Raw genomic sequence first — 26,862 nt, 5'->3', positions numbered from 1 at the left:
GTCATCTGCAAATTTTATCAGGACACTTCCACTTTTGGTGCCAAGGTCAGCGATAAAAAGATTAAATAAAATTGGCCCCAAAACTGATCCTTGAGGAACCCCACTAGTAACCTTCCTCCAACCTGACAGTTCACCTTTCAATATAATCCGCTGTAGTCTCCCCTTTAACCAGTTGCTTATCCACCTCTCAACTTTCATATTAATCCCTATCATTTCCAATTTAACCAATAATTCCCCATGTGGTACTGTATCAAATGCCTTACTAAAGTCAAGGTAGATTAGATCCACTGCATTTCCTTTATCTAAAAAATCTGTTACTTTCTCAAAAAAGGAGATTAGGTTGGTTTGGCACGATCTACCTTTTGTAAAACCATGTTGTAATTTGTCCCAATTGCCATTAGCCTCAATGTCTGTAACTACTTTCTCCTTCAAAATTTTTTCCAAGATCTTACATACTACAGATGTCAAACTAACATATATATTTGGGATTATTTTGCTGTATACACTACTTTGCAGATATCAGCATAGCATTCTGTCTGCCATGTGTTGTCCAGTCACCCTGTTTTGTGAAATCCCTTTGCAATCATTTCCAGCTTCTGGCAGACAGAAGTTAGGGACACCATCCTGGCTACAAGCCATTGATGGACCTATCCTCCATGAATTTATCTAGTTCTTTTTTAACCCTAATAAAGTATAGGCCAGTGGTGAGTAACCTGCAACCTGCATATGGCCCACTGGGGTACCACCTGTGACACTCAGACTCCTAGCTGTCTCCCTTCCCCTCCACCCCATGCACTTGTCACACACCAGGGCACTGGAGCTCCACACTTCCTTCTCCTTTCCCTCCTTCCCAGCACTTTAAGAGCACACAAACTGCCTGATTCATGCTCTGTACCCAAATAAGCTGTTTGCAGTGTTCCAGCTCTGTGAGGGGAAGGGAAGGAGTTGGGGCGGCACGTGAATCAGGTAATTTGTGCACTCCAAATGTGCAGGGAGGGAGGGGAAGGAACAGGTAAGTGGGGGGCTCTAGTGCCCTGGTGCGTGAGAGGCACCTAGAAGAGGGGAAGGCAGACAGGGGAGCCCATAGGGCCACAGGTGGAAACCCAGTGGGCCATTGAAGTGAAAGAGGGCCACTTGTGGCACATCCACCATTCCTGGTTGCCCATCCCTGGTCTAGGCCTTCGCAACATCCTCTGGTGAGTGGTTCCACAGGTTGACGCTGTCTTGTGTGAAGTACTTCCTTTGTTTTAAAGCTGGTTTAAAGGATAGGTTACAAACCACAGTTAGTAGGTCTGTACTTTCACATTTGAATTCTTTCATAATTCTTGGGTGAATACTATCTGGTCCTGGTGACTACTTATTTAGTTTATCAGTTGGTTCCAAAACCACCTCTAATGACACCTCAATCTGGGACAGTTCTTCAGATTTGTCACCTAAAAAAAGACTTAGGTTTGGGAATCTCCCTCATATCTTCAGCTGTGAAGACTGATGCAAAGGATTCATTTAGTTTTTCCACAATGAGTGGAAAGAATGCAAATAATTCATTTAGTTTTCTTGAGTGCTCCAGTAGCATCTAGATAGTCAAACAACCAGTGGGGCTGCTGAACAGGCTTCTTACTTCTAATGTACTTACAATAAAAAATTGCTATTACTTTTTGAGTTTTTGGCTAGCTATTCTTCAAATTCATTTTTAGCTGCCTTAATTACATTTTTACATTTCACTTTCCGGAGCTGATACTACTTTCTATTTTTCTCACTAGGATTTAACTTCCATGTTTTAAACTATGCCTTTCTCTTTCTCACTGCTTTTAACTTGGGGTTGTCAGGACCGTTCCCCACTCTGGCACACCAAGTGCAGAAGGTGAGGAAGGCCTGCAAGAGAGATTCAAAACCTTGCCTCTACAGGCATTGGTTATAATAAAATTAAAAAAAAAAAAAAAAAAACCTCCCCCTCCCCCCCCCCCCAAAATCATAATACACAGATTTTGGGGAATTGCAGCCATCATCAACTACTTTTTGATCCCTAAAAACCAGGGGTGATCACTTAAAATCACCCCCACGGGTACCCAAAGCTCTTTTGCCTCAAAAGAGCTTGAAAAAAGAAAAACAAGCTGCAGTCTCTGCTACCTGACCCTTCAGTCAGAGGCATGCAGATACATGCAGACAGACCCTCCTGGTCACAAGAATCAAATTGTCACTTTAATGATTTTTATTGCAAAACAAAAGAGAAACTTGAGAGCTCATACATGGTTGCTAGATGTTACAGAGCAACTAAGGGAAACAAATTAACAAAAGTCTCAGCACAATGCTTAGATGGTAGCAAATGGGGAGAGGAGGCATAGATTCACGCAGGGCAAACCAAACCCCCCAAAAAAGAAAATTACTCTGAGCGTGACTGGATTCACTTTTACTTACGTCTGATTTTCTCTTTGTTCAGTCCTCTCCCATGCCCTGAATTCCTAGAGACTTAGTAGTCCTGCCTGGGTTTAAATTATTCTCTCTCTCTCTCTCTCTCTCTCTCTCTCTCTCTCAACTTCTGGTTTATTTCTCCCACACAAAGAAAGCAGGCAGGGGATCTATATCCAATTCAAATTTCAACCTTCTATCTTGATTGGTTCTCTCAGCCCCCTGGTTGACACCTTTGCTAGGTACCTGAGCTTAACCTCTCAGTCTGTAGGTGCTGGTCAGCACTCCTCCAGTCCATTACAGGAGTGTATATTCAAGTTGTGCCTCTGTTATGGTGTCTTTGAAAAGTTTTTTTTACAGCTTGCAGGGATTTCACTTTTGATATTGTATCTTTTAATTTCTGTTTTAACCAGCCTCATTTTTCTGATGTTCCCCTTTCTGAAATTAAATGTCACAGTGTTGGGTTGCTGTGGTGCTTTTCCCACCATAGGGATGTTACATTTGAATGTATTATGGTCACTATTTCCAAGTGTGAAAATAAGGGTGAAATGGTTCCTCATGGGTGGAGCACTGAGGCACAGCACTTGGGCATACATTTTGAACAGTCAGACACTATGGCTGTCAGAGGAGCCCAGAGGGCTGCCATTAACATCAGGGAGACTTTGAGGAACTACTTTGACAATGAATGGCACTGAAATGTCTCTTTTTTGGGGGTCGCTTCCCTGCTGCATCCCATTCCTCTTCCCAAATAATGCATTTCCCTGAAAGAAAGGGATTTAACAGCCTGCACCTGGGGCCTAAACGATCACTATGAATTGTGGAACAGAAGATAAAGTCATTGTACCATCGAATATGTGTGCTTTTATTGACCACTGCAAATCATGGTCACACGCCTAAAGATCAATTTTTCCTTGGAAAGGAGGGTTTGGGTTAGGGTAGAACCTCACAGCTATCTGTAGGTCCAGCTGTCATAGTCATGGTTGTGATAGGGTGTGGAGTGTGGTGGAAAGTGAGCCTTCCCAGACAATGAAAAGTAATGTATGGGTGAGTAGAGGGTGGGTTGCTGGACAAAGAATTCTGTATATGTTGCAGGTCCATTTCTGTTTACTCCAACACGAGCATCCCTGTTGGCTCCTTCATAACCTTAATCATTCGCTCAGGCATCTTTCCCAGTTTGTCCTCCAGCCCATCCCCCTCAAATGGTGTCCCTGACACCCACAAAAGGAACATTTCTGGAAAAATGTATTTATTCTTCTCTATCCCTGCTGTGTTTCCACTACTGCTGTGTCTGAGGGTATGTTTAGATTACATCCATCTTTCGACAGAGGGATGTAAATTAGACACTTGGAAATTGCAAATGAAGCCAGGATTTGAAATTTCTATGCTTCATTTGCATTTTTGCGTCATGGCGCTCTTTTGAAAAAGTGCTATTTCGAAAGTAAAGCCACGGTCTAGACACGGTTCTTTCGAAAACAGAAGCCTTTTTTGAAAGAGCACCATGATGTGATATGCAAATGAAGCATGAGATTCAAATCCCGGCTTCATTTGCAATTTCGAAGTGTCTAATTTACATTCCTCTGTCGAAAGAGGGATGTAATCTAGACATAGCCTGAGGGAAAAGGAATTTTTCATCCCTTCACTGTGCTGCATCAGAAGAGAGTTTCTCTTAGAAGTATTTCTTCTCCTTAGTAGAGGGAAGTTTATTACTGGACTGACCAGAAGGAATTACAGTAGGACTATGGATTTTTCCATTGATACCTTGCTCCAGGTTGTTAGTTATGTCTACTTTTATTTAAAGGATTGTAGAGAGTTATTTTGGCTTTGTTACTGAATGACTCCTGAAAAATATATTTTTTGGGAAAGAAAGCTTACTGACTCTCAGTTTTGACTCAATATCACTAGCTTTCAGGCAGTCCTAGGCATAATGTTCCATTTGTGAATGTAGTGAAACATCTTACTTGCTTACAATATTTTTCATTTAATGTAGTATCTTTTTCTTTGTAAAGCATTCTATCTTTTATATTGTTTTAATATTTTTAATATTACAGAAATACCTTCATGTTTTATGAAGCTGAAGCTGAAACTTATCTTCTTGCTTCCAGTATAATGCCAAGGACTGTTTTTCCAACACATACTACGCCTCTGGAAAATTTTGGTAAACTTTTTTTTTGTAAGTTTTATTTATAGTTCATATAAAGAATTGTCCAGCTGTGAATTTCTAAATCAGTTTCCACAGTTAAAATTTAGGCAGTAAACTATTGTGCCAGTAATTTGTCACTTGCTTACTAGTTGTCTTCATTAAATGAAGAGCAAAATGTTTTCTCTCTAAATTTTTCTTATAGAATTCTATATTTTAAAATTATATGAATCTTGTATTTATTATTCAAACCTTATCAAACTGGTTACATCAGGAAAGCTCCTATTCATTCTTTTAAGTTGTTTAATTGGAATCTGGAAGTGCTACACTCGGCAGTGCTCTGTTAAATGTCATGAAGGAAACAATCTTGCATAAGCACCAGCGTGGTCTAGATTAGTATTTAATGTAGGGCAGGGCCCTTCACCAAAAAGTGAGAGGAAAAAATTTGCAGCATCATTTGATCTTTAAGAGCCAGTAAAAATATGGGCATGGGGAACCGAGAAGAAGCATTTTCTCCCCTGTTGCAGTAGCTGTCATCTAGTTTATCCTACCCTCAAACCCAATTAGAATGGCAGTCTTCCTGTCCCCCGGTCTGCACAGCTCTGAGATGTGGAAAACAGAGCTTTCATAGTTCTGCTGCCTATCATCTGTTGCCTCTTTGAAGCAATATTGCCTCAGAGCTAAGCGCTGTGCAAGCAGGGACTTTGGGGCTTCAACATAAGCAGCAAAAACAGGGAAACAGCTATCAAGGGACAAGAGCAAGGGGTGAGAACAGATCCAGTAATACAAGCTAAAACTTTACCCTTTTTTGTGTGGAGGGAGGCAGAGAAAGATTGACTCTTCAGGGCCCTACTGTTTAGCACAGTTTAACTGGCTCGCTTTCACCTCCTCCTGCCTATTTTCCAATGCTCTACTACTAAGAATGTTAAATTTAGATTAATTATCTAATCCAATAGCCAATGGAATTTCCATCAACTATTTGATTTAGTCTGAGGGCGTCTCCACCTTTGAACTATAGCAAGAGCTCGCAGGGAGGATGGGTCTTCCTTTTGAAATGTTCAAGAGCCCAATTAGGGCTGGCTTCACACTCCCTGCGGTGCCTCAGCCTTTGAAATGTACAAGAGCCCCAGTGGGGATCTTGTACAGGGAGTGTGGGACCCCTCTGGCCCTGAGCTCGGTGTGGCGCTTCAGCTTTTGAAATGTACAAGAGCCCTGCTAGTGTTCTTGTACATTTCAAAAGCAGAAGCAAGCTCTGGGCCAGTGGGGGAGTCCCCCGCTGGCCCTGCTCTCCTTGTGACACCTGAGCCTTTGAAATGTGCAAGAGCCCTGGGGCTCTTGTACAATTGAATAGTAGAAGCAGTGCAAGAGGAGATTGCTTCTTTCCCCGCTCATGCAGTTTCTGCTGTGCCTCTACTGCCCCTGCCCCTGCCAAGACGTTGCTGGGGGGAACCCGGCTTTTACGCTGGCTCCCACCAGCTCCTACTCCCCGCTTTGCTTCTCTCTCTGATAGAGGCAGCACAGGTGTGGGAAGCAACTAGTTGCATCACTAATCCACTATCTGATAAGCTATAGCTTATTGGATAGTCAACTAGTTTCTTACCTCTACTGCATCTGGTAACATGTGAACACTAGATGAATGCTGCTGCTAAAATTCTCAGCGACTGAACAGTTACTGTTGACATTATAACTGTTTTCAACTGGGTGTCAGCTGTGCGATGATTAAGGCAATATAATGTCCCTTGAAGCTATTGTTTAACTTCATCTTCAGATTCAGGAACATATTTCAGTAGTCCACATTTTAAAGGCTTTCTTCACCTTAAAGATGCTTGAAACTTGCAGTTTGTCCACACCTGGGAGTTATACCAGGTTAGCTATAGTGCAATAGTTATTCTGCTATAGCTGTGCTGGTCAATTTCCCCATACAGTTAAGTCCTTAATATTCTTTAATTTAAATTCAGGCAGAAATTGAAGCTAGGAGCAGCAAAAGATTGATTCTGTTTTTAAAATAGAACTTGAAATATCGGTTAACTTACATACACTTCCTCTTTGAGGCTTGTCCTATTTTGTGGTTGCAGATATTTGATGTAAGATCTTGATTGAAGGTGGTGTCAGCAATTAAGAGAAGGAGTTTTTGTAAGATGCTTACTGGCTGCCCTGCTGTGATTGAGATCTGGGATAAGAAAGCACATGATTTCAGCTGTTCTCTTTTAAACGTGGACCTAGATTGATGGGAATCCACTGCAGTGGATTGTGGCAGTACTAGACTTCTCCCCTAAGGTGATAGGGCTTCTCTTAATAGAATGTGCACCCGTGGTTGAAGTGTATCCTTTATTTTGTTTGAAAAGTTAGTATAATAAAATGTTGAAAACTTTTTTATTTATTTTTATTCATCCTAAGCCTAATTATTTTTATTAATCCTAAGCCTAATTAGGATTGATAATGCTAGCAACTCTTCCAAGTGTCAATGACCCTCCATATATTTAATGCAAGATGGAACTAAATTCTTCACATTGTGTACTGGAAGTAGTACAAAAGACAGAGTGCAGATCTTACTAGGGAAATATGAAGAAATGAGAATAATTGTGATTTGAAATGAAGTTGTCTGGTTTCTTTTTTACTCTTTGATATATGAAAGTCAAAAGGATGTCAGTGACTTGAAAAAGGTGTTTAGAGGGACACGCACGAGACTTTCATTTATTATATACTTAAGCTCTCCTTAAACTAGAACTTAAAGATCTGTTGTTAGCATGTTTTAAAAGTCTCATGTGAACAGGACAGTATAAGGTGTTCAAGCATGCTGAACTGGGAAAATTGAAATTTACAGAGCAACCTCATCAAGACAGTTGTAGGACCTAATCCTTCTTTTCAATGTTCAGGATGTGAGCGCTGCGTGAAGACTTTTAGGCCTGGTCTACACTATAAACTTTTGGTAGTATAATAAGGCCTGTTATGGATATGAGATTTTTATATGGGCAGATAGCCCTAGTGAAGAATAATTCATATAACAGAAAAATTCTTTTGCCGGTATAGCTTATTTTATAAGTGATAGTTACCAAAGCATATTCTTCAAGTTCTTGCTCACATTGATTCCATTCGAGGTATGTGCACATCCATGTGCACAATCAGAGATTTTGCCTTCGTGGTATCTGTAGTCAGAGAGATAGGAGCACCCTCGTGAGTGCCATTTTTATGAGTCAGTAGATTAGGTGCTGCTGACCTTATACCCTTCCAGTTCCTTCTTACTGCCTCTCATGGTTGGTTGGAACTCCTTGTCTTGCAGTGCAAGAGCATTAGTGGGTCTTACACTCCATTGTTCTGTCATCTTTGTTGCTAGTTGATAGGTACTTAAGCAATGTCTCCACTTGCCATGCTGGAAATCGGTCTTCTGGCATTTGATTTAGTGGGACTAGTTAAAAAATTGACCAGAGTGTGTGTTCCTGTCAGCCCCCCACTGTGCCATGCTCTGCTTAAGGTAAGCCAACTCCGACTACGTATTTTACGTAGCTGGAATTGCATACGTTAACCCGGCTTGCCAGGTCTAATGTAGACCTGACCATAGTTAGACCATTAGGTGTTAGAGTAGTAGTTTAGGAATTAGTCCCAGCTGGGATTTTGCCTTGGAGCAGGGCATGCCCCATTGCCCAGGCATTAAGCCATGTTCATCATGCTGCTGACCATTGCCCATTAGTGAACCCCATGAAAGCTGTTTAGAGTGTTTGGGGGAAGTCCCACAGAAAGGATAAGTGCAGGATCTGTAAAAATCTTTGCCTTCAAACTTGGAAAGAGCAAAATATCTGTTTGAGGGCCCTCCTCATGGAGGCTGTGCTTGGTCCTTCCTTGGTGCCCTCTTGATCAGATTCCATGCCTGACCGCTCAGCACTGGTGCACAGTATATCACTGGCACAAAATTCCACTTGACACCATTCCCCCTCCCTGGTGCCTAAGTGGTCAATGTCAATGGGCCTGCCAGCACTGCAAAAAAAGGGAGCTTCAGGCAAAGGACTTGGAGCTGCTCAGGAGCACATCTGTGGTCATATTCCCTAATCCAGCCAGCAACTTGCCTCTGACTCCTGGGAGACACAGAAGATCCCAACCCCTAGTAGGGTCCTCTATGCCTGAAGAAGGCCCACCAGCCAAACAGCAAGTAGGCCAAACAGCATTGCAGACACCAAGCCAGGCAATGGACCCAGCATTTACAAGCAGGCTAGTTAGAGGACTGCCTCCTACAACAGAGCATCCCCAATTCCTGGACTACAAGTGTCAGCCCCAGCAGTGCAGCCTCAAACCCTGGTACCACAATCTCAGTCCCCAGTTAGAAAAACACAGTTCCCTGATGCCAAGGTTTCCACCAGCAAGGTACAGTGCACCTGACTCATGACCACAATCCCTGTACTCATCGTACTGTTGGCCTCCAACTAAAGTTTGCCATCACTTGGGTGGTCTCTCAGGCATCAATTTCTCTCCCCTTGCCCCCCTGCAGGATCAATCTCGGTTGTAGCAGTGGTCTCCAACTCCCTACTCTTCAGGCAGGCACCAGTCCTTGCCCTCTGCTTACCGGTCACCAAGAATCAGTTGGCAGATTTGGACATCTACAGATCCACCCTGGTCACTAGAAGGACAGTGATCCGAGCCTGAAGAAGAGTGCAGCCCCTTGCCTTTAAAAGACAATTGCCACTGTTCATGAGACATTGTGGCTCCTACGGTGGAGTTGTGGAGGCAGAAACAATGGCCTGCTCAGTTGCAGTACTGGAACTTGGGCTTATACCTCTTATGCTAGTCCTGTACTTCCACCGTTTCACCCAGGCCACATCAGTCACCCTCAGTGCAGCTGGCATTCAAGTTAGTGCATAGTGCTAAATCTGACGTGAGGGTGGCACAGCAGGACCTGACACCCAGATGAGCAAGGAGAAGCCACCTCATCCCCCTGCTGCACAATAGTCTTCATTGTCTCTGGACAAAGTGCTCACAAACAAGCAGATCCTCTCCCGCCCCTACCCATGACAACTTCAAGGAGCACCAGGCCCTGCTCAGAAGGGTACCTGCCAATCGGAACTTGGAGGTAGAGGAGCTAGCAGAGAGAAGAGTCCAACAACCTCTTCAATATCATACGCTCCTCCATCCTGGCCCGTATCATGTTTCCTGTCTGCCCAAGAGGTCCTTAAAATTGCGTAGTCTGTGTGGTAGACCTCCTCTTCCTTTTCTGCTTACCTCCAAGAAGGCAGAAAAGGAGTACTGTGTCCCAGCAAAGGGATTTGAGTGCTTATACATCCACCCAACAGCAGGATCCCTGTCATGTCTGACGTACACTAAAAGGCCAAACTGGGCTGGGGTAGGCGAGTGGTGCATGGAAATGTAAACATGGTATTGTTTGACAGGAAAACTTATTTGACAGCCAGCCTGAAATTTTGGGAGTCTAACCATCAGGCCCTGCTACACAAAACCTGAACATAAGGAAGTTCAGGGAGGACCACTCACAGGACCAAGACCAGGAAGAGGTTAAAGCAGTGACCAGAGACACCCTTCAGAAGGCGGATGCCACAGACTCGATGGCCAGAGTAGTTGCCTCTGTGGCAGTCATGAGGTGCTACTCCTGGTTAGTCTTTTGGGCTGTCCCAGAAGATGCAGATTACACTTGAGGATGAAGGGCTCTTTTCAGAGCTGACTGATGCATGAATTCATTGCCTTAAAGACTCCTGTGTTATCTTCCATTTGTTGTATCTACACATCCCTCAGCAGGATAGCAGGTCATTTTGTCCCGTTGCCTCCATCGGGGTCATGGAGTGTTTCTGTCCAGCTCCTAAAGGAAGGATAAAGATAAAGGTTTTAAATGGTTTCACTGTTCATCTTCCCATTCCTCTGCCCAGCCTGATTCTTCAAGGGGCCAAGGAAGCCAGAAGCAGGCGTTTTGAGGATGTGCCCAAGGACAGTGCCTCATTCGCTTCTCAGGATCCACCCTCTGCTCTTTCTTCAACTGCCTGCGCCCCTTCCAGTTGGCCTGGTTGCAGTTGACTTCAGACCATTGGTGCTTGGACATAATGCCTTTGGGCTACACCTTGTAGTTCATGGCAAACCTTTCCTCCTACTCTTCTCATGAGCAAATATTCATTCAGGAGTGAACATACCATACCTGGGGATTGTAGAGTAGGTTCCTCCAGACTTGAAGGGGAAAGGATTCTACTCCTGCTATTTCCTAATTCCAGAAGCAAAAGCGAGCCTCAGACCCATTCTGGATTTGTACCTCTTCTACAAGTCTCTTAAGAAGTTAGTTTCACATAGTGTTGGAGAGGGGTTGCCTTTGCGATGCCATCCATTTTGGAACCCTCATCTCAGGTGCCTCAGATGTCAGGTAGAGCCCCCTCCTGGGCAATCTTGGCACACAAGGTTGCTGGTCAAGGCATGCTCTTATTAAATATCAACATCAGAGCTCAGAGCGGTTTGTCTGGCTTGCCAAGCTTTCCTGCCTCTCTCAAAAAGCAGAATGGTCCAGGTCTGACAGAAAATAAAACAGCTACGTGCTATATCAACAAGCAAGGTGATAAGGTTTTCTGTCCATTGCCAGGAAACCTTCAAGGTCTGTAATGTCTGTGTTCAAAAGGGCATTCATCTTGTAGTTGCATGCCTCTCTAGGGCAGGAATGCTGTGGCAGATCACATCAGCAAGCCCCAGGTGATCCCTCCATCTGGAATTGGTGAGCATTATCTTCCAGAGGTGGGAAATTCCACAGGTGGATCTGTTCACAGATTAGGAAATATGACACCATTTCTGCTTGATTTGTGGGATTGACAGAGTCACTGTCACACTTTCCTGCTCCTGTGGTTGGGGGCTCTGTTGAATATCTTTCTCTCCAATGCTGTTGATTTACAACGTCCTCGTGAAAATCAGACAGGACAAAGGTGATCTTCATAGTGCTGGCTTGGTTGAGCCAGCACTGGTTTGACATGCTGTTGGAACTCTAGGTGGCTGCTGATCAAACTGCACCTGCTGTCCCAAAATCACAGCAGTCTTCTGCATCCAAACTTGGTGACACTGAACCTGACAGCATGGCTGCTGCATGGCTAAATGTGATGGGGCAGGAGTGCTTGGCCACAGTCTAGAAGTTCCTGTTAGGCAGCAGAAAGCTCTCCACCAGTGTGACGTATCTGGCCAAATGGAAGCAGTTCGAATGTTGGACCTTGGGTACAAGTATTTGGCCAAAGCAGACCTCACTGCAAGTTGGTCCTGGACTACCTTATGCATCTCAAGCTTCAAAGTTTGTCCCTTTCTTTCATTTATCAGGGTCTGCTTGGCATATATTCAGCCTTCTATCCACCACTCGAAGATCCGTCAGTTTTTAACCAGGACATGACAGCCAGGTTCCTCAAGGGCCTCAGGTATCTCTACTGGCACTTCAGGGACCCCTTTCTGCCATGCAATCTGAATCTTGTGCTGTTGCAGCTCACAGGACCCCTTTCCAAGCCTGTGGCTTCCTGCTCTCTCTTCCTCCTGTCTTGGAAATTGTGTTCCTAGTTGTGATAATATCTACCTGCCAGGTCTCTGAGGTTAAGGCGCTTTCCTCAGAACCTCCCTATCCAGGCTTCTTCAAAGATAGGGTCTAGCTGTGGCCACAGCCAGCTTTCCTGTCTAAGGTGATCTTTCAGTCTGGTATAGGACAGGACAATTACTTGCCTGTATTTTTTCCCCAAAAACTGCATAAGTTTGCATTCCCTAGATGTCAGGAGGGCATTAGCTTAATCATTCCACAAGTCAACACAATTGTTTGTGGTGGTGGCTGACAGGATGAAAAGTCATCCACTGTCCACTCAAAGAATTTCTTTTTGGTATCACTGCCTGCATTTCCTGCTGCTATCATCAGGCAAAGGTGCCACCCATTCAACCAGGGCACAAGCCCCTTTAGCAGCTTTCCTTGCCCAAATGCTTATCCAGGACACCTGTAGGGCAGCCACCAGTTCATCTGTCCACATCCTATTATGCACTTACTGGTATGCCCAGGAAAATGCTGGATTTGGTAGAGCAATACTGCAAGCTGCTAGACAGTGAACTCCAAGCCCACCTCCAAGGATACTGCTTGCGAGTCACCTAGAATGTAATCAACAAGAGCAAACACTTGAAGAAAAAATTACCTATCCTTTTGTAATTAACTGTTCTTTGATATGTGTTGCTCATGTTCATTCCATTGCCTTCCTTCTTACCCCTGTCACAGTTGCCTGCAAGAGTGAACTGAAAGGTCAGGATCACCAATATTCCAACGTGTGTACATGGCACTCAAGGAGTTGCTATAGCCAACCCTTCAGATACTGCTAAGGCAAAAATCTCCAACTGTGCATGTGGGCGCACAAACCTATAATGGAATGGACATGAGCAACGCATCTTGAAGAACAGCAGTTTCAAAAAGGTAGGTAACTATGATGGTTTTTGTAGCAAATGCATCTACATAAGAGGGGTTTACCAAGATAGCTATCCCAGCAAACCTTTTTTGTAGTACTCTAGATTTTAGTCTGTTATCCCCTTACTCAATGTCTCCATGGCAGCAATGGATTACGGTGTTGTAATTCATACAGTGTCATTTTTTTCTTGCATTGAGATTTGATGTGTCATAGCCTCATAACAGGAAGTCTTTGAATGCTCACGTCTGACTTAGAGATTGAAGCTTTCCTACCACAAAAATATTAAACAACTCTTGGCTATTCTGCTCTCACTTACGTACTTTCAATCTCACACTCTCTCTGATTTCTTGATTGATTTTGGGAAAGTCTTGGATTCATCCCAGTGGAGAATGGGATATGTGTGAGAAACCAGTATCTCCAGCTTTTCCTGTGGCCTGTGTTGTGGAGATCAGACTAGATTATTGCAACTGTCCTTTCTGGCCTTTAATTTCACTTTGATGTGGAACACACAGAGTCTTCATTATAAACTATCAACGTAGGATTTTATTTGGTGTTATGTTACCATTTACACTTGTTAATTAGCCACTTTTCATACAGTAATTCACAGTTACATTGATGGCCATTTTAAAAAATATCATTCAGCACCCTAAACAGGTTGGACTTTGCCTCAGGACCTGAGCTGTCCCAGACCAGGGGAGGTCAGTGCCTCCCTGCTGGCTGCCTTGTCTAAGCACTACTGCTGTGGTTCCCTAGGGTTCCCGGCCAGGCTGCCCAAGCACTGCCGCAGGGGTTCCCCTGCCAGGGTACCCTGCCACTACCAGTTCTACTGACTCCATAGAACACTAGAACTGGAAGGGACCCCAGCCTTCATGGCAGGACCAATGCCATCTAGACCAGGGCTACTCAACTTTGGAAGCCCGGGGGCCATAGTGATACAGCACATGCCGAGGGCTGCAACTTAAATGTGGTTGCATATACATGCAAAACTATATGCAAATAACTTCTTTCACAGTGATTGGTATGAATACACAACACTTCCCACAATGCCCCAGTGATCCCAGCACTTCCTCCCTGAGGGCTAGAAATGCCCATGCTCTACCTATCTTTTCCAGCCAGCCCATCTGCTTGCATCTTTTAATGCTCACCCCACCTGGGAGACACCTTGCTGTTGTGTGGAGTGTGTTCCCAGTAGAGGACATGTTCAAAGGATCCCACCTGGAGGGAGTAGCCCAGTCTAGACCATCCCTGATAGATGTCTATCTAACCTACTCTGAAATATCTCCAGTGATGAAGATTCCACAACTACTCCCCCTCCCCCCAGGCAATTTATTCCAGTATTTAACCATCCTGACAGACAGGGAGTTTTCCCTGATGTCCAACTTAAACTTCCCTTGCAGCAATTTAAACCCATTGCTTCTTTCCTATCCTCAGAGGCAAGAACAACAGTTTTTCTTCTTCCTCCTTATAGCACCCTTTTAGATGCTTGAAAACTGCTATCATGTCCCCTCTGTCTTCTCTTTTCTAAACTAAACAAGCCCAATTTTTTCAGTTTTCCCTCATGTTTTCTAGACCTTTAATCATTCTTGTTGCTCTTCTCTGGACCTCTCCAATTTCTCCACATCTTTCTTGAAATGTACACAGAACTGAACACAATACTCCAATTGCGGCCTAATTAGCACAGTGTAGAGTGGAATGATCTCTTGTGGTTCACCAGGGCTCCCACTCCAGCCACTGCTAGCCCAGTTGGGATTCCCCAGCCTCCACTTTCTTCCAGCTGGCTCCCCCTATGGGGCTCTTAGGTCCAGCAACATCTGTGGCCCTGACAGACTACGGATGTTGCCACACCAGAGGATTCCAGATTGTGTCAACCTGTAACTGCAATAAATATTGTTCTTGAAATGGCAAACACTGCTGTAAATTAACCACTATATGTGGTGAACAGTTAATTTTACTAAATGGCATTCATTCTAACTCTTCTAATGGTTAAGTCTCACTGTGGTAAGACCTGGTTGCTTACTTGTTTTTGAATGTCATTGCTGTCACGGAGCCTTTCTTGTACATCTCTAACATGTTAATTTTTTTAGTCTAGTTCTGTTCTTTTGAAGAAGCAGCATATATTGGACGAAATGCTAGATGTAGCCCTGGTAGCGTTTCATACCAAAATGTACATTGTGTTGCACACATCAGTATCTTAATTTCATTAAACTTAAAATACTATGTTTGTCTTTACTTTACATTTAACTAATATATTTGCTATATTTTAACTTATAATTTGTTATATTAGATCCTTCAGGAAAGAGATATGCTGTTGCATGTACACAGGAAGGAGAGGAAAAAAAGCAAGCTTCTAGCACATCTGGCACTACTAGAGGAACAAGAAAGAAGACTGCAAATACTACTCCTAGAAGATCTGCGCGGAACAGAAAAACTGAGACTATGAGTCAGTCTTGCAGCTCACCAAGATCAAGTAATTCTGGATGTGATGCCCCCAATGACAATAACTCAACTATAAATGTTACTTCCTCTGCAGAACCAGAAAAATCGCTTCCAAAACGAAAATCTAAAAGAGGAGTTAAACAGCAGGTACCTTTGGTTAAAAAGAAACTTAGAAGTTCTTTGCGTTCTGAAAAATCATCCAGTGATTCAGTGGAAGATGATGAAACTGCTGAGTCTGATACACCTCCTATATTTACGAAAGACCACCCATCAGATATTGAAAGTAGTAACTGCTGTCTTATGCACACAAATAATGCAGAAACAGAGTCTGCTAATGGCTTGGAAAGCCTTAGTGAACATGTAGAGAGGGAGGAGCTTACTAGCGAATGTGACAAAGAACAGGATACCCTAGAAAATTCAGACTCAGGTTCCTGTATTCAAGAACCTCCTGTGTTAAACTTAGAGATTCAGGAATGTGAAATAAAAGATGTTAATGAAAATGCTACAGATTTTGAGAATAAGGGTGTCTGTGAAAATGTTCTAGAACAAGTAGAACAACCAGTGAATAGTATCACAGATGAATTACTTGAGAATTCAAAAACATCTATAAAAGTAGATCAAGCATTAGTGAGTGTCCAAAATGAAATGCCTGAGCATCTAGAATCTGTGGCAAAAGTAGATCAGTTTTTAGGTAGCCCCAGAAGCTATTTGACTGAGCATCCAGAATCCATAGAAACTAACGATTCTGAGGACAAAGAAAAGTCAGCAAATTGTAATAGTGTAAATACTGAGGACATACAAACTGTGCAAGATACTGATACAGTTGTATTAACAAGTAATATTTCTCTAGACATTAATAAATTGGACCAGTCTTTAGATGAGGAGCCCATACCGGTATGTGAGGACAGAACTTCAGAGTTACTCGAGGTGAATGTTGAACAATCTAAGAAACATTTTAATGAGGATAACAGTGAAATTATATCGAAGGATTGTGGCCCGTTTTGCAGCGACCAGATTGAATCTCATGTTGAACAGCCACCACTGATTGTTGGCATAAAACAAGAGGAGGCAAGCTCATTGCAGCAAGATTCTGAATACTGTGTATCTCACTCAGGTCTTTCTGACAAAAAAGATGAAGATGCTCAAGAAACAGAATGCTCAACAGAATTTAAAAGAGATAAGAAGACTCGAACTAGAAAGTCTAGATTTCACTCTCCATCAACAACTTGGTCTCCTTCCATGAGGGAGGGTAGGAAATCTCAGTCACCGTCTCCCAAAAGGGATATTGTGAGAGAGGGCAGGATGTCTCGGTCACGTGAAAGGGAGACTATCAGGGAGGGCAGGAGATCTCCTTCTCGGTCTCCAAAAAAAGAGACTGTCAGAGGAGGCAGGAAAACACCATCTCGGTCTCCTAAAAGGGAGACTGACCGGGAAGGTAAAAGTTCTCCTCCTTGGTCAAGAGTTAAAGATTTCTCTCCAAGACAAAAATCTAGGTCTCAAAGCAAAGACAGAGATACTGATAGAGATGGGCAAAGGAGAGATCATGATAGGGAGAGAAGAAATAGGAGGTGGTCAAGATCTCGGTCGCGATCTAGATCAAGATCCAGATCAAGAACAAGAAATAAAGGTTCTTCATTCATTAGGAATGAGCGAGATGGCCACTCTCCTCGTTGGAAAGAGAGGTGGACAAATGACAGCTGGAGAAGTCCCAGAGGAAATGATAGATACAAAAGAAGTGAACAGGAGAAACAGAATGAAAATATGCAAAAAGAAAAAGACAATACAGATGAAAGTATTGATGAACCATCATCTTCTGAAAAGCATAAGAATGATTGTCCAGACTGGGTAATGGAAAGGATAAATTCTGTTCCGGAAAATAGGAGCAGAGAAAGAGACAAATTTAAAGATTCACAATGGGAAGAAAATAGATACGATAATTCAGGGCATTCTTGGAATAAAACCTTTGGTTCAGGTTGGATTTCAAATCGTGGCAGAGGTGGCCGTAACAGAGGTGGCCGTGGCAGAGGCGGTTTTATGTATGGAGACCAGAATGAAAACCACTGGCAAAATAGAAAACCTCTCTCAGGAAACTCAAATGCTTCTGGGAATGAAACTGCAAGGTTCCCAGAACATCAACCCTACAGGCGTAAGAATGAACAAGATTTTTCTTTTGATACGCCTGCTGATAGGTCTGGGTGGACATCTGCATCTAGTTGGGCTGTAAGAAGGACATTACCTGCAGATGTACAGAACTATTATTCACGAAGAGGAAGAAATTCCTCAAGTCCTCAGTCTGGATGGATGAGGCAAGAAGATGAGACATCTGAACAAGGTACTCATTTTTATCTGATATTCATTTCATTTGAATGGAGGGTTTTTTAAGAGTACTACAGATAGTATGTGAATTTCAGTCACTTTACTGCTTTGTGCATGCAGCAAAGGCTAACCTAGTAATCACACAACAAAATTGGAAAAGCCTACTAAGAAGGGGACGCCTCCCCCTTCCACCTCCGTCTATACACCACAAATATTCTTGGCCTGAACATTCAGTAAATTAAGAACTGGCCTTTGCTCGCACTGTAATTCAAAAGACTCAATCGAATATGTTTCTAAGGAAAAATGTTTATGGATATGCTTTGCTTTTTTTTTGAGAATTTATACACAGTACGGTATTGTAGGTACAGATTGAAAAGGAGAGAAATTTAATAAACTACTTACTGCCTTTTTAAAAGAAAGATTTCTTCAAGAAGACTTAATAGTGCCCAATAAATATATTCACAGGTTACAGATTTGATCATTTTTATTAACTTATATCTGAGGTGTCAAGTATCAGAGGGGTAGCCATGTTAGTCTGAATCTGCAAAAGCGGCGAGGAGTCCTGTGGCACCTTATAGACTAACTGAAGTGTTGGAGCATAAGCTTTCGTGGGCAAAGACCCACTTCGTCAGATGCATCTGACGAAGTGGGTCTTTGCCCACGAAAGCTTATGCTCCAACACTTCAGTTAGTCTATAAGGTGCCACAGGACTCCTCGCCACTTTTATTAACTTGATGGCACTATATCTTTAACTGTTTTTAAAAGGCTACAGAAGCTTCAGGGGGTAGCTGAGTTAGTCTGGACAGGATAAACTTAAAAAAACAGCAGATGGTCTGGTAGCACTTTATAGACTGACAAAACATGTAGATGGTATCATGAGCTTTCATGGGCACATCGAAAGAAGTGGAATAGCTCATGGATACCATCTACATGTTTTGTTAGTCTATAAAGTGCTACCAGACCATTTGTTGTTTTTAAGTTTATTTTAAAAGCTAAGCAGTTAGTAGTTTTAAAGTGAAATTGACTTTTCATGTTGTAAAGTATTTATAAATCCAAAAACTTATACTTTAGCAGATAGCTCTTGTCTGACCTGGAGGGAAAGAAATCCTTGTTTGCCCCTCTCTTGGTCCTAGATTTTTTTTTTTTTTGATTTAACAATTAGCACTATGCACAAACTGCTGTTATAAACAGAATTATTATTGAATTACAAGAGGAAGCAGAAAAAGAAGCTTAGGAGAGAAATATCAAAAGGCATTCAGAGAACTAGGAACAAATAAAACATTTATGTAAAGGCTACTCTTTTTTCCATATTACAGTGAACATCCCTGACCAGTGGGACTGTAATATCACTTTGAATTTTTTTCTGTTGATAAAAATATTCTGGGCTGAGTAAACTGGGCTGAGTGGAAGGCTGAGGCTTTTATTAACTCATGATGAGGTTAATTCTGAATTAGTGGAAAGCTTTCTCAAATGACTAATACTCATATTATTATAAAGTTTGTAAATCATAAATAAAAGCTGAAAAAGAGAAATGGGCTATTACTAAAACTTACAAAACAAAATTCCTACTGTTGCTCTCATGTCCATTTCTTCATTTTTCTTTCTCCATTTCTATTCCTAATTCATACTGTCCATAAAATCATCTTCAAAATAGCTCCATATATTGTTGAAAACTGAATTCGGAGGAAGATAATTAAATTCTTCCATTATAAAATCAGTAAGACTCAGCTGTGTTGGCCTATAGAAAAAGAGAAGCGTATGCAGGGAGTGAGAGATAAGAGTGAACGTCAAATCTTGATCTCCTTGAATTCAGTGACATAGTTCTCACTGTTTTCAGTCATGTATAAAGAAAGAAAGTCAGCTTATGGATTTTTAAACATTTCAGCACTTTCATAGTCCCAGCTTCTTAGCTGCTGCTGTTTTACTACTTTCATATAAATTTGATTTTTTTTAATGTATTTATGGTATTGCCTTCTATTGAAAAGGTATCTATGGTATTGCCTTCTATTGTAAAGCTGAGATGGACACCTTTTTTCCTTTCTGGCACAAAGTGTGAAAGTTGTGAGTAAGGGAGCATGTCACCATTCATACAGTTAATATCCATGAAGCATGGATAATAAACACTCTTAGCCAATCAGAGTATAAAATATTCTTGTACTTTAGAACACTTACTAGAAATAACTATAGAAATGTAGCCGTGTTAGTCTGGGGTAGTTGAAGCAAAATGCAGGACAATGTAGCACTTTAAAGACTAACAAGATGGTTTATTAGATGATGAGCTTTCGTGGTCTGGCCCACGAAAGCTCATCATCTAATAAACCATCTTGTTAGTCTTTAAAGTGCTACATTGTCCTGCATTTTGCTAGAAATAACTATGGCATGGTTGTGCAAATCAGTTATCCAGAGTCAATAGGAGTGCAAGGAATTGCATACAGGAGAAAATGTATGGTTCTGTTTCCATAATAACAAAAGTTGGGTACTGTGTGTTGTATTCCTTTACTTTGGCTGAACCTTTTGTTTCAGTAAAAATGTAACACATTTTAAATATAAAGGAGTAGTTAGAGCACTCAGAGCAACCTGAACTTTGACTTCTTGAGCCGATACATTAGTATTTCTTGAGGGTATTTTGTACTTTAAATATTCTGTGTTCTTTTAATAGATCCAAACCTCAAAGACCAAACAAACCAACAAGGTGATGGCTCTCAGCTACCAATAAATGTGATGCAGCAACAAATGAATGTAATACCACAAGTGAACGCCCAACACCAGCCTATGAATATTTTCCCATATCCAATGGGTGTTCATGCTCCTATGATGAACATCCAACACAATCCATTTAACATTCATCCTCCGCTGCCCTTGCATCTCCATACAGGAGTACCTCTCATACAGGTAGCTGCTCCTACCAATGTGTCTCAGGGATTACCACCACCTCCACCGCCTCCCCCACCATCTCAGCAAATCAGCTACATTTCTTCACAACCAGATGGAAAACAGTTGCAGGTATGTTTTTCAGAAATCAAGGTCTAATCACTATAGCCAAAATACATAGTTGAGCAGTGCTACATCTATCCAGAGTATCTTGTATTAAACTACCATAAAGTTTGTAAAATATATACTAACAGCTCTTCTTCCGACTGAAAAAAGGTGATCTTATATGAGGAAATGTGTTGATTCTGACTATTAACAATCTTAGCCAGAATGCACAATATTTACTGTTTATTTGTAGTTCAGGTAGCACCCAGGGATCTCAGCCATGAATGGTATGTTGCATAATTTCCTCATAGTTTGTCTGATTAAATTGTGTGTGTGTACAAATATATATATTCAATTCTAACATGTTTGAATTGAGTGCTAAATGTTCTTCCCAGTTTAGCAGTGCAGTGCCTTAATATTCTGGAACAGTTTATATATTTTGTAATACGTGGAAGCTTTTATTGTCTCATTTAACAATCCCCTAAATTAGTGGTTCCCAACTTTTATTGGAGCCATCTCTTGGGATAGATCATCAAAGTATCACCTCTTTAGTGTCCCCTTGCACCATTTTCTTATGGCATTGCTTGTCTCTCTTTATCTTCTCTAGTCCTTCTCTTTTTCCACCCCATGTCTTCATCCTTTTTTCCTTTTAATTTTTGGGTTTTTTTTTGCTTTTATGTATGTTATATAGTCTCTGTCCCTCCACTTCGGTTCTCTAGTCACTGCTCCATTTCTCCAGTCAATCAAAAGCCTCATTTTTACTGGAGATAGATTGGGGGATCTCTATGGCTGTGTCTAGACTGGCAAGGTTTTCCGCAAAAGCAGTTGCCTACACTGTCCGCTTGAATTTCCGCAAGAACACTGACTTCCTACTGTCTGAAATCAGTGCTTCTTGTGGAAATACTATGCTGCTCCCGTTCGGGCAAAAGTCCTTTTGCGCAAAGCTTTTGCGCAAAAGGGCCAGTGTAAACAGCTCAGATTTGTTTTGCGCAAAAAAGCCCAGATCGCGAAAATGGTTTTGCGGAAAAGCGTCCGTGCCAATCTAGACGCTCTTTTCCGCAAATGCTTTTAACGGAAAACTTTTCTGTTAAAAGCATTTGCAGAAAATCATGCCAGTCTAGACGTAGCCTATGTGCCTCATAAGGTTGGTAGTACCTGTGTAGTGCTCTAAAGAAGTGATATTTGGGCTGGTGGGCTGCTGTTAGCCATCAGTTCTGTACATGTGTGGTTCTTCCACAACTAGTCATTATATTAGGAGCCACGCAGGAGTGTTGAGGAAAATTGAATGACTTACAAGAGGTTTACTTAACACATCTGAAGACACATTTGCAGAAAAGGTAAATTGTCCAGTGACTCAGTAAATATGTTTGTGTAAAGACAAAGTAGCAAAATGTATTGCAGCAAAGAGCCAGTATGGAACTGAGACACTACTGTTGTCTGTGTGCTTCCCCTCAATATTTTTATGAAATTGTGTTTGTGCTGAGACCTAAATCTGTTAGTGACTTGTAACAACATTGATCATGAGAGACTGAGACCTGGTCTACATTTAAATTTGAATCACATGGTTAGGTTGATCTGAATTGTGTAAAATGTTGAACCCCGAAATACCATGGTTAGGTCAATCTTATCCCCAGCTGTTGCCTTTTGGAGAAATGGATTAAATGTACTGATAGAAGTACCACTTCTTTCAGTGTAGGAAACATACTGTAGCATAGACATGTCCTGAATTGCTTGACGGGTCTTTTGAGAATAGCTCTTTAATAATTCTGCTACTTCTTGAGAGGCACTTGGGTAGTGTCACAAAATTACTTATCCTTGTGTGAGTTGTGCAACATTTCAGTTTCTCCTTCCTATTCCGTGTTTATAAGAAACAATTAAGGAAGGTCTAACTGGATTGCTACTGGTGTAATGCCTTGATATATAGCTCTGTATCTCTTTTTGGTTGAACTCAAATTGTAGTTTTGTTACTGCCCAATCTGGATAAATATAATCTGGCAGGCAATCAACCTACATAATATAGAAGTGATGCTTGTAGGGAGAAGCATTTAGAGCAGCTGGCAAGTGGGCAGCATTTGCTCCACTAGGGACTGTTGCTCCCTTTGTTGTTCCATAATTCCAGGGTAGCAGCAATGGCTCATTGCGTTTTATGGATATCTCAGAAATGGCTTTTCCTAAGGTATAGACTTCAGAGGTAATTTGGGCTCTTCTAGTCATGACTGAGCTTTAGCTATGGCTACCCTTGACATTTATGAAAAGCTCCATTTCTTGTGAAACACAGAAGCAAACCTAAGACATATGGGCAGGCATTCTGATACCTGAGCTCAAGCACCTGTATACTCTTCCCCCCTCCACCCTGCCACCCCCCGCTCCCCGGGGGGCAGTTGGGAGAATACATTTGAAGGACACATTCCTGTATGTTGCCATGAGAGCTAAATGAGACTGGGAAGTACTTGCTGTCACAACCTAAATTTGAACACTGCCCATTTCCACTTTCAGCACCATTCTTAGGAATTCTTTCCCAGTAGGTAGAAGTCCATCACAGCCAGGGTTGAGCAACGTTAATGATATAATAAAAGATGTATTTATTTTGTTCGGGCTTTGATTAACTATTTTTGTTCTTGTGCATATTAATCCCTATATAAAAGTGGCTGGCAGTTGTAGCAACAGCTCACGTAGAAATTAGCTGCTAAATCCAAGTACCTGTGATATTCATACACTTTCTGAGTTCTTTTTAAAAAGTAGCAGTTATTGAATATCTGAAGAATAATGTATTAACTGCTGATAACTTTTTAAAACAGGGTATTCCTAGTGCTCCTCATGTAAGTAGTAACTTGAGTGCACCACTCTTGCCTGCTCCAACAGCCGCCCTGGGAAATGTGGGAACAGTTCAAGGACCAAGTTCTGGTAATCCAACATCAAGTCACATCAAACCCTCTAATGCTGCTGTAAAATTGGCAGATGACAAAGTAAGTGTAATGGTGGAAGCCAGCGCAGATAGCTCGAAGAAAGACCAGGCAAGTTCAAAGTTGAGAGTTTAATTTTTCTCTCCTTATGTATAGGATACTTGTTGCTGTCATTTTTAAACTTTCATGTAACTACAAAAAACTAGCAAATTAATTTAAATTAATTTAATTTTTAACCTAACAAAATATTAATACTTTTAGAGCTGTAGTTCTGTAAGTACCATACACTATAAAATATTAATTTATTATTAGGATCATATTCTGCTCTAGATAAATAGGCGTGGTTCTCATATCTGTGGAAATTGGTCATGTGTTCAAATAGTAGAGCGAAACTATGTCCCTGTTTCTGACACCCTCAATTTAAGAGAAACAGTCTGCAAAGCTTCTCTCTCTTTAATTTAACATTAATACTATATTTTGATGTTTAAAAAATTGCAGATATACTGACCTAAATATATAAGGGTTTGGGTTTTTTTTTAACAGAAATTGTTAATTCAAGAAAAAGCAGCACATGAGGTAAAACTGGCTATCAAACCTTTTTACCAGAATAAAGATATTACTAAGGAAGAATATAAAGAAATTGTGCGGAAAGCAGTAGACAAAGTAAGTTCTGTTCAGAAATTACTTTTTAAAAAAGTAATATTTAAATTGCTGTCTCTCCCCCCTCTCCCTTTCCCCTGGCCATATTGGAAAAGAAGATAAGGGTGCACTACATAGACAAAAAGTGATGACAGTAGAGAGCAGTATATCATGTCTTAAATTAATAAAACAGCCCACCTGATTTCTTTAATATAGTTTTGCCCATTTTGCTGAAAGGAAGCATTTATCTGTGAGTAACTCGTTACTGACAGCTATGAAACATTGACAGTGATGTGTGTGTGTGTCTGTTTCCTGTTGTAGGTTTGTCATAGCAAGAGTGGAGAAGTCAATTCTGAAAAAGTGGCAAATCTAGTGAAAGCATATGTAGATAAATACAAACATTCACGGAAGAAAAATCCAGAGGATGCAGTCTCTGCTGAAAGAAAAAAAGAGTAAAATGAAAAAGAACTGAGAAAATGATCAAGATAAATCTGCAAAGTGCAATTTCTACATGAACCATTAACTGAAAATTATACATGATTAATTGGAATCTGGTTTTGATAAAAATTATTTTTCAATGTAGTATATGTTTTGTTCTAAATAAATATAGATCTAACTGCAACTTCTTTACCCTTTTCCAGTAAAGAGGCTTAAAAGAAAGTAAAAGGTGTAAAGGAGAGTGCATTTTTATTAGGAATGTACGATTGTGTGGATACTAGCAGATGTACAGCATTTTGACTTGAATAATGAAGTGCATAAAATTAGAAACTTCTAATTACATTGGTTTTGGAACAGGTATGTACAGTACATGTAATCAGTCAGGTTAAAAATATGAAAGTAAGATTTTTCTCTTTGATTTTCCCCTAATTATAATAATGTATTCCCCTGACATATTTCTAGTGTTAACTGGACAGATGGCTTGCAGGGGTCTGTGTGTGTATATAAAAAAGCACATGGCTGTCTGAACAGAAGAGCTGTTTAGATTTAAAAAAAAATCATACAGTAAGATTCAGTGTCCAATATCATGGGCGCTGTACATCTATTGTAACACCAAATAAAGGTTATGCTGCTTGTTTTTGTTTTGTGACTTTTGTTTTAAAATGAATCTGATTAATTATTATGGAATTGAAGTGAAGGCTTCAGTTCCAAGAGGTATGGTTCAGGCAACCACAAGTGCATATCTAATCCTTCCCTCATCTGGTAAAGTGGCCTAGAAAATTCACACTATAGGCTTGATATTCAGGAATTATAAACATTAGCATTGTACAGCTCTTGAACTTATAGTGAATAAAGTGGACTTCTCTATTGAGTCTTACTAGAGTCTCTGTTGACCAGAGGTTGCCAGTTGTGCCAATTTTACTTGTGAGGTATTTTATTAAAATGAACTGTACTTTGCAAAGGACTACAGCATAGCCCACAAAACTTGTCACTAAAACAGCACAAAGATATCCTAGATAACAAGCAATATGTAGTCACATATGTTAGTTTAATTTCCCAAAATACTTTTCAATAAAGAATTCAGGTACAGAATGTCTAGTCATTCTGAAAGGCATATATAGGAGCTATTAAGCATGCTATAAGAGTACTTGAGATTTTTACCAGCTCTTTATGGCACCCATTCGGCTCCTTTTAACTTTCTTTAGGACAGTGACAAGGGGGAATAGCAGAATGGCCCTTGCTCTCCTTCTCCTTTTGAAGGGCAGTGCTAACAAATGCAATATGCTTCCCTCAGTACTGCACTGTGGTGACACTTGTTTGTGAGCCCAAGAGCCTTGTGTTCCACTAAAAGATCTCAAAAGTGTGAATGTGCCATACACACTTAATCCCTGCAATGTGGTGTAATATACTTTGTTTAACCTTCTGGTATGTTATCATCCAGATCTCTGAGAGCTTTCAAATGCTTGTCCACTCCCGTCCATGAGTCTAAAGGATAAAATAAGGGATTTATACACATATAACTAAATGCTATCACAAAACAGAAACATTTGACTTGCAATATTTATTTTTGTGTGGCTAAATCAAAATATGTAAATTGAAGACTGATGGTATAATACTTTTTCTATGGTCAAGCCATGTTTTAGATCTTTCAAAAGTGATTCAGTTTTAGACAGTGGTAGCAATTTGTATGAACTCTCAATCTATTTTAAGCTAAAATTGATTAGCACTTTTTCTACAAATCTTGTAGCAAATTGCTATGTCTATCCTGGTTAATCACGCCATGCGTACTTATTTTTATTGCATTTTCCTCCTTGGATGAATTTTGGAGTTTAATGATTTTTATATCTTTTTACTCTATACAGTTGAGCCTCAGTATAATGCTCATTTTCAGAGACAGATAAATGTCCTTTTAAAGAGAAATAGGAGGTAAATGGCTGGAGGGATAGATGCTTTCAACATGTTGGGAGCAGGAAGGCAGAATTTGTTTCTTTGTGTCCATAGCTCCTGTCTGGAAGACAAGATGCCACTTTGTCCCAATTATATTGTGGTAATGTGATTATTATTATGATGCTCCACTGTATTTCAAATTGTTATGAAGAATATCCGATAGATTAGAATGTGATCGGTAAACCTTATTTTTTACAACTGAAATAGATAAGAATTTATCAGAAAATATGCAGTCCATTAAAATCTGTGCTAAATTAAAAATGTGATGCCTTAATACATA

General features: G+C 41.0%; 1 protein-coding gene across 8 annotated transcripts in view; it reads left to right on the top strand.

Moving 5' to 3' along the window:
• SCAF11 (SR-related CTD associated factor 11) overlaps window positions 1-25,272 on the top strand; it is a 75,352-nt gene extending 50,080 nt beyond the window's left edge. For 4 of the 8 annotated variants that reach the window (XM_075930451.1, XM_006126483.2, XM_006126486.2 and 1 more), the window contains 6 exons: window positions 4,455-4,576; window positions 15,212-17,695; window positions 20,339-20,682; window positions 23,454-23,669; window positions 24,102-24,221; window positions 24,519-25,272. In XM_075930451.1, coding sequence (XP_075786566.1) covers window positions 4,455-4,576; window positions 15,212-17,695; window positions 20,339-20,682; window positions 23,454-23,669; window positions 24,102-24,221; window positions 24,519-24,653 — 3,421 coding nt within the window. In that variant the 3' untranslated portion in view covers window positions 24,654-25,272. The remainder of the gene's footprint in view (window positions 1-4,454; window positions 4,577-15,211; window positions 17,696-20,338; window positions 20,683-23,453; window positions 23,670-24,101; window positions 24,222-24,518) is intronic. The other 4 variants (XM_006126484.2, XM_006126487.2, XM_006126485.2 and 1 more) reach the window with 3 other exon arrangements.
• Window positions 25,273-26,862: the final 1,590 nt, after the last annotated feature.

This window comes from Pelodiscus sinensis, chromosome 1 (genome assembly GCF_049634645.1).
Source record: "Pelodiscus sinensis isolate JC-2024 chromosome 1, ASM4963464v1, whole genome shotgun sequence".
Classification (NCBI taxonomy): domain Eukaryota; kingdom Metazoa; phylum Chordata; order Testudines; family Trionychidae; genus Pelodiscus; species Pelodiscus sinensis.
This window is presented reverse-complemented; position numbering and strand designations above follow the sequence as displayed.